This window comes from Cololabis saira, chromosome 22 (genome assembly GCF_033807715.1).
Source record: "Cololabis saira isolate AMF1-May2022 chromosome 22, fColSai1.1, whole genome shotgun sequence".
Classification (NCBI taxonomy): domain Eukaryota; kingdom Metazoa; phylum Chordata; class Actinopteri; order Beloniformes; family Belonidae; genus Cololabis; species Cololabis saira.
This window is the reverse complement of record NC_084608.1, coordinates 16,777,872-16,786,226: the sequence shown is the minus strand read 5'-3', so window position 1 is coordinate 16,786,226 and position 8,355 is coordinate 16,777,872. Positions and strand designations below refer to the sequence as shown.

Genomic DNA, 8,355 nt, shown 5'->3' with positions numbered 1-8,355 from the left:
AATTTTAACCACCTCATCTTTCATTACATTTTATACAAGGACAACTTAAATACTCATTTTACATTAAAAAGTGGAGCCAAATAGGGTCTTAGTTGAGGAATGTTTCCCATCTATCCATCATGTATTCCCACTTCCTACTATTCAGGGTCTGCTGGAGTCTATCCCAGCTGTCTTTAGGTGAAAGACGGAGTATAGTAAATCCTGTACGGGTCACCAGTCTATCGCAGGCCTACATATAAACAACCACACACACTAATTCCTGGAGGCCGTTTAAAATCACCAATTAGCAAAAAATGCATCCACAGTCTTGAGAGGTCAACTTCAGCTTGTTTATGGCCGAGTGGAACCAGTCACTTTGTGTGATGTTAAGTCCCCCAGCTGGAATCATTGTTTGTGGGTGTGGTTATCCATTAGCGGTTGTCATTTTCTTTACTGAATCTACTAACTTGGTTTGATCTGTGACTCTTAGGTTTGTGGCTTTTGTGCTCCACTGTTAGTACAGTTTTCCGTGTTCAGGGCAGTACCAGCGTGTGTGGTCCTTACATGGGACACCCATGTATGTTTGAGAAAGCCCTTTGAAACTATTTGTTGGGAGCACTTAGCTTTTTCTCAGTGCATATGTGGGGGCAAAATTTTACATTTACCCTTTTTGTTCTAAATTCTTTGCAAGCTGTTGTAAAATGTACTGTAAAATGATGAACCTTTTACTTTTGCTGTGTGATAAAACATGTCTGAGAAAAGAGGGGTGACCATTTCATCACCGCATTAAATATCAGTGAAATTTAACCCCCCTCATCAATTTTAATAGAAGCGAAGGCAACATTCTGCAATTGATGCAGTCAAATAATAATCCTGAAAACTCATTTCTTATGAGAACATTTTATTTCTTTCCAGGATAAACCCTCAAGATAAGCTGAAAAAACAAAAACAATGTTTGGACTTAATCATGATTCACTAAATGTACTGGTCTATAAGTTGGCATTACCTATAAGTGATTGATTCTTAAAGTACATTTGACTGCATTCCATAGCTTTATAGCACGCAGCAAAAAGGCAGGAGGACAGCCAACCGGGCTCATTTGGCACAGACGATCGTCGGGTGGGTGTGGGAAACCGTCAAACAAATTACCTTTCATTCATTGTCCATGCTGTTACAAATGTCACTCTTGCAGACATTTTTAAGGTAAGCATTAATGTTGAGACATTGAAATCATTCCATTTTAAACACCAAACAAGCCCCGACTACACAAGAGTCATTCTGTTTAACTCACTAAAGGGATGGGTTTCTTTTTCCTGAATTGCATTTCATACAAAGATATACAATTAACTAAAGCATGGGGTGTCATTAACAGCCTTATAGATACAACTGCAATAGATTGCATATAAATTCGTGGCATGAAGCATGTTCTTTGTTGTGATTCACAATAATCAAATGCTACATCAGGATGACTCCTCAATGTCTCTGCTGGCAGTTTTTGCACAATACTGAACGAGGGATGCACTTACGTCTTTTACAACATGATGTTTTCTACTTTCCTTTGTTACTTTTATACTCATATTTCATCCATGACCAAAGTTTGAAAGTCACGTTCGTATTATACCTCAAATTTATAAATCTTTTGTTGACAACTGATGTCATGACAATGTGTTTCTAGCTATGACAAACGCTGTGGTCTCCTTAGGATGGTGATTACAGGACGCAAGCAACCTCTACTTATGAAAAAAAGAAGAGATTTTACTCGCTAGTTCATAAACTCTATATGAAGTCAGAGAAACTCAAATTGAAGGGTGGAGTTTCAGCTGCAAAGAGCTGATCTGACAGTCATAAATACAAGGAAAGAAAGGAAATAAATGGAATACACAGTATTTGAACAAACCATCAAATGACCTGAAGTGGGAGAAACAAACACTGAGGTGATCATTCCTGAACGGTTAAAATTACACACGCTGTACAAAATGATCGGTATCAATAGGCACTTCTTAAATAAGGTCCTTTTTTTTTTTTTTTTTTCCTCAGTTTATTTGGGGAATTGTTTTCTTTGCATTCATAATGGCACAGCAGGGCAAAGATTCAGAATTGAAAGTGTCTTGGACGATCGTAGGCAAGCAAAGCTAGACAGCCGCCCCCCTTTTTGGAAGTCCGACTGGGATGTGAATCTGTGGGTTCTGTGTGGAAGCTGAAAACGCATGTCGGGATCGAGGAGCGGGAGGATCCGCTGGCTGGATACGGCAACAAAGGCTCCGGGAGGAATGCTTCTTTCAGATGGACACTGGAGGCTGGGTTTGGGGATTTATTTTCTCTGCTTTTTTTTCTCCTTTTATTTTTACGATGACTTTTCTTTTCTTGCTCTTGGTGAATCAGCTCCGTGAGAGTTTACGCCATTTACTCCATTAGCTAAAACACAAACAAAACAAAAAAAATCCAAGTTAACCTCATTTAAACCAGTAGGGGTATAGATTACACATAGGCTTTAAATGGGATACAACTTAAGCTGTTTTCTTTCTGTCACAAGATTAGTACAAATAGTACAAAATGTCATTACAGCTCTGTTCATAACAGTTGGTTTAAGGGGGTGGAGTCACCCATCCCACTCCACCCCCACCCCATCAACCGTTGGGGGTGCATCTTTTAAAACAATAAAAATCACTATTGCAACTTTGTACTATGGAGCATGATGTGGAGTTGGGTGGAAAGCAATGGGGAGGCTGACTAATTCTGCTCTTATCTGGGCTGTGATGTCACAGTGCTACACAAGTGTGAATGGCTCACTGAATGTCACTTTCAGGCCTCCCAAAACAAAGTGACAGGGTTGTGTTACTTAAGAGCTTTTCATTTAATAATCACGTGAGACACCCACATATATGCTCTAGAGTGAAGAATTATTCTCATAATAATATGTCCCCTTTAAATGTTATGATGATAGGCTGTTCACGTTTCTGTTTGGGGGAAATTATAGTTTCTTCTGAGGAATGTCCTCATTGTTTTCTAACCTTTGTCTTTCTTTGATTTGCTCTTTGCAGGCACTTGTTTCTTTTTCAGGGTCTGAGCTTGAGCGCGCTCTCTCCATCGGCGCAGCTGATAGTTGATAAACTTCCACATCATGAAGGCCTGTGTCAGGCAGATGGCAGCCAGGACGGTTGCCCTAGTAGAAAGAAAATAGAAAGGTCAATACCTCATAATGTGCAGGATATATAACAGTGCTGCAGCAGCAACGTTACTCACAACACTAGAAGTTGTATGCAGGGTTGTGAAAGCAATGGCTATTTAAAGCTTGCTTTACTCTCCAACTACTCAGCATAAGGCACATTGTGGTTGAATTTGATGCTGCTTCAGCATACTCATGTTCACTTTCCTCTTCTGCAAGAAAGTCCTTCCTGTTTGACTACATCTGTACAACATAGACCAGAAGGTGCGTGTCTACAAATACGCTCCTTTATTTGAATTTGGACCAGTGTGGAGTTTATCAATCTCCACTTTAATTTTAATGATTGTTTAAATCTCTGCAGAAGCTCAGCAAGGCAGATTTTAAACTAGTTTGTTTACTTTTGGCCCACGGAAATGAAAACTATGAAGAAAATTGAAAGATTTGAATTCTGCACCTTTAAAATGCCTCTGAGAACATAATATTGCATGGGGTGATGAGGTCCACATTTTATAAAAAGGGCAACTGTAGACATTCAGATGGGACCAACAGCAATTATTAAGCATTTACTATATGATTAGTCTGGTTTCAAATTCACTTACCGCACAAAGATAACATTAAAGTTTCCCGAAGTCAAATCAAAGCCTTGATTCTCAGCCGTGGAGAGGCCAAAGCCCACGGTGAGGACAGACAAGGACAGGGTGAGCAGCCGTCCGAGGACGAACAAGACGGCCCAAATGGTGAAACTGTGAGACAAAAAGGAAGATGAGCATGACAATGCAATTTAAAGCTTTTTTTCCCCCACCTCCCCCTCTCCTTCCCTTTTTACTCTGACATTATTAATGCACAAAGACTAAAACTCACCCCATTTGTCTGTTCTCATTGCTGAAGTAAACCAGACGGGAAAGGTGGAACAGCAGCTCCACAAAGTAGTGCAACACCAGCAGGACCAGGCCCAGGCGGTTCAGACTGACAGATGCAAATGAGGCATTTTTTAAGAGACTGACTTTCTCCAAAAAGGGCAACAAGCAAATAAAAGTTCCACATAAATAAAAAATAAAAACGGCACACTTAATTCAGGGTTTTCTTAAGTGGCAGCTCTTACTTCAGAACGTAGGCGCCAGCGATGTGGACCAGGTACAGGAAGATGTACACAAGCTGGCGTGGAATATCCTCCTAAACAGTAAACACAAAAGGATGGGAGGCCAAGAATGGTCAAAATATTTACAGCAGTGTGGCTGCGCACGTTGATTTAAGCAAGGCAAGTATGAGTCTTTGAAACAATGCCACATGGCTAAGGAAGGTAAACAGGAAAAAGCAAAAAAAAAGAAGTTGCATGACATCATCCTATTCCGGGAGGATGGGCCCACCAAAGAATACTAACCTTCTTTGTCTTTTGGAAATACAGTTCTGGGAGAGCATGTAACCAGTAACCCAGCTGACAAATATAGAAGAATTTCATTTGGAATCTGCGGGAAAGAAAATATAAAAAAACAACACTTTTTTTCCCCAGGGTCACATATGAAGTTGTTTCAAAATAGCAACAAGTTTTCTTCCTTTGTAATGTGCATGCTTTCACAATCAACACTTACGGCATCAGTGTGTGAGGATAACCTTCCCACAGGGAGACTGGATTGGACAGGAAGTTTTCCTAGGAACAAAGAAGCTTTTAAATACGCTGTTGGGCTTAAAATAATTAAACTAAAAACAATGCCAGTGGTGTTTGCTACATACAGAGAGCAGAATGCTTGTGCCCCAACCGAACGAGAACAAGTAGAAGGCGCTCAGTTGGCCGGACTCATTAAACTTGCTGTGCTTGGTTTTGGAGAAGTGCTTCTTCCTGTTGAGTTTCTGTCAAGGTTGCAAACCGTTTGAAAATTAGACCAGGGTAACACACACAAAAAAAGGAGAATTATAATGTTTTCATGCATGACTGCGTCTCACTCACGTCGAGCACGTACTCCTGGATGATGGCGTGCATGATGATGGCCACCAGCATGTAGAAGAAGATGGTAGCCAAGTCCTTGATGCCATGGTGGAAGTGGTTCACTGCCGTCTCTTCTGGGCCTTCTGGTTCACACAAAAGTCATGGAGACAAAATGTATGCATACTTCAAGAACAAAATATGACTGGTTGAGCCAAGTGATTCATAACTTTAATACGCTTAAATCCTGAAGGGTGGTGTCTGGATTAACAAGTCTGGACTGCGCAGTGACATTTCTTTCCAAAGTTTGATATTTTTCACAAGTAGCAGGTAAACACAGCTCTGAGGAAATTGTTTAAATGCTTCTCCTTTGCTCATTGTTTGTGATTCCACATTGAAGAAATCAAAAGTTCACACAGACAAAAAGAAGCTTCATTAGGATTATTGAACTGTCCATAGAGACATTTGGGTCAGTATTTATTTGTCCCGCTAGATAAAAGGCTGTAAATAAGTTACAGGGGTAACTAAGCAGCCAGGTATCCCAGATCACCAGCAGGCAGCCTGTAAACCTACAGCCGAGTGAGACACCGTCTGAATTGGTCCTGAGCTTGTGATTCTTTCAACAGCGTCTGAAGCTGCCAAGAAAAACTGTTAACCTTGAAAAGTACAAGTTTTTAAATTGGGAGTCTGCAGTTTTAAACTGCCCAGCACAACCCTGCCACAAGAGAAATTTATAAATCAGGCTGACTAAAATTAGCTCAAAATGGGGTAAAAAAAAAAAGAAAAAAAAAAAGGAGTCCTCTGATGGGTTTGTGTGAGGTCGTGCAAGTACAACTCCAGAATCCAAATGAGAAGCTTCAGAAAGGAAACTCAGACAAAGCACAGCATTTTATGGTAAATCAAAGATTAAAACACAGTCTGAAATGCCAGTCTTCACCACATGGCAAAAGCTTACTTACCATTTGTTGATATGGTCACGTTGTACTGGACAGTTATGAATAATACTGCGAACTTTGAGGTAACCTGTGGATACACAAGACAACACCTAATTATGCAAACTTGGACCAGACATCTGCTACTGTGCACATAACACTTTGTTTTCTATAACTCTAAACAGGGTATAACTTTAACTGTAGCCTTAACTTATACCAATTTTACCCACACAGTATGACTTTAGCTGTCACGTCAACGAGACCTTTAACTCTGAATCGACTATATAGTTATTTTATGGTAAAAATGTGTAACTATCAACCAAATCTGAGAAAATTACGGCCTGATTGAAAAATATGACACTATTATAGATTTAGAAAAAGTATCACACCATTATCTTATTAATATTTAAATTCCAATCCTCCTTACGGTTCTGCCTTCATAGAAATGTATCTTGCCTGGAAACAAGAATTTGCAGAATTTGGATTGGCCTGTAATTTAGCCTGTAATTGGAGAAGCCAAATTACAGGAATAAACCAGCTTCTGTCGAGTGTGTTGATTTTGTTCGGGTGACAAGTCCTACATGATATAGACATCAGGATTACACCCAGCTTTCACTTGAAGTTTTCCTATTTTTCACTGAGACAGTGGAAACAGCCTTGCCACAATTTCAAGATTGCCAAATAATGACATCAATATGATCCTTCACAATAAGAGCTGCATGAACCACTTGCAAACTTCAAACACAAGGAAAATGCTCTCAGTTTCGGTTAGGTTCGAGTTGTAAAATTGCCATTCCAAATGTAAATCATTTAACGCATTTATTGTGGAATAAAAAAGACGCAGCAACCGGGTTCATGTGACAGTAATTTCACTTTGGAAATCCCAAACAGGAAGTAGCTTTAATTGCGGCTCCTTGACATCTGGACGAAACCTACGTTATGTTGAACAAAAACACCTTATAAAGTTGAGCAGAATTCACCACAAAAGGCTGAGCTGTTGCATTTTTGCAGCCTGGTTGTTAATACGGTGCATACAGTCGCATTTTAACCCCACTTTAGCGGCGGGGCACAACTTTGGGCTTCGGTGCTGGCGGGTTTCGGCGATGACAGCGCGCTCAGCCGCTGTACGATTGCCACGTAACACATCTACGCATAAACTAAAGGCTGATTCATGGTTCCGCGTTACACCAACGCAGAGCGTACGCCGTAGGGTACGCCGTACCATACGGCGTAGGCTCTGCGTCGATTTAACGCGGAACCATAATTCAGGCTTAACTGAGACGAGAGTTGCACAAATATTCACATTGCAGTCCAGCTTTTTTACTCCTGCCAAAAAAAACATCTTCCCCAAAATACGTTTGCACATACACAAATTTAATTTTTACTACACGACCAAAGAGGCGGCCTGGAGACGAACAACTGTAAATATCGATGAGGAGGAGGGAAGCACCCCGATGGAAAGTGAGCACTAGTTCCCCACGTCACCTTGTTGCACGGAAAAACGCGTTAACCCTCACGCGTTTTACTCTGTGTCGCGGAATAAAACTGAAATGCAAAGAGAAAACTTTTGATCAGAGGAGGAAGTAGTGAGGAGAATCGATCAGACAGCCATGGCTGTTTCCAGCAGGACAGATGGGGAGTCTGCATCACCGCTCCCTCCTCCTGCAACCAAACTACCACAACCATTCAACATGTGCACTCACCTCAAACATCAGCCCGAGCAGGAACACCATAGCAACGCAGGAAACAATATCTGCATGGTTCTGGATGATGAACTCGTGGCTCAGCACCGGCGGGTTTTTGTTCGTCTTTTTTCGGATCCCCATGTCGACGCGCTTCGTGGGACACTCGCTTTTGCGCAGCGCAGATGTGATGTCCTTTCTTTCGGGTAATACAGGGTTTTTTTTCTTCCGTGGGAGACCTGCTCGGAGCTCTCTCCCCTTCCTTCACGCACTGGGCCAGGCAGCTATGAATGGCGTGTCACTCTTCAGCCAGTGGGAGGTGGCGGAGCCGCGGCGTCAACAACGAGGCGCTTTACGCGCAACAGAGAAACAGCTGGGGCTCTCTGTCGCATCCTAGAGGCTCGGAGTGCAAGGAGGAGAGCCAGAGGTGGACTCAGGGGCGAAAATCCCGTTTCATAGTTGGGGGCAGGGCCGGTTCTAGAAAATGATGACTAGGGGTGCATTTCAGATCAGAGGGGGTGCACATGCCTGGCACGTTATTTAACACTAAATTATGCATTTTCCCATAATTTCAAGTGGAATAATAATAGCAAAACAACTATATTTGAATTGTATTTCAAGTGCATTTTTGCAGCAATATCGCTGCAGAACAAAGAAAATGCTACATTTAGTCTG

The 8,355-nt window shown here is 41.5% G+C and overlaps 1 protein-coding gene across 1 annotated transcript; it reads right to left on the bottom strand.

Annotated features, from left to right (window-relative positions):
• Positions 1-863: 863 nt before the first annotated feature.
• tram1 (translocation associated membrane protein 1) lies at positions 864-7,991 on the bottom strand. The gene is made up of 11 exons (XM_061713405.1): positions 7,702-7,991; positions 6,026-6,089; positions 5,091-5,212; positions 4,877-4,993; positions 4,735-4,793; positions 4,527-4,611; positions 4,248-4,318; positions 4,007-4,111; positions 3,745-3,888; positions 2,991-3,142; positions 864-2,394 (listed from the first exon to the last, which is right to left on the bottom strand). The coding sequence occupies exons 1-11, from the start codon at positions 7,822-7,824 to the stop codon at positions 2,324-2,326; spliced, it is 1,113 nt and encodes a 370-aa protein (XP_061569389.1). The 5' UTR covers positions 7,825-7,991; the 3' UTR covers positions 864-2,323.
• Positions 7,992-8,355: the final 364 nt, after the last annotated feature.

What these genes read in the sequence shown, in the direction of transcription:
- tram1 (XM_061713405.1), bottom strand. Translation starts at nt 7,824, where the DNA reads ATGGGGATCCGAAAAAAGACGAACAAAAACCCGCCGGTGCTGAGCCAC. An exon ending in TCCAGGAGTACGTGCTCGAC is followed by an intron (nt 4,994 to 5,090) that starts GTGAGTGAGACG and finishes CAACCTTGACAG; the next exon opens with AAACTCAACAGGAAGAAGCA. An exon ending in ATTTCCAAAAGACAAAGAAG is followed by an intron (nt 4,319 to 4,526) that starts GTTAGTATTCTT and finishes TTTACTGTTTAG; the next exon opens with GAGGATATTCCACGCCAGCT.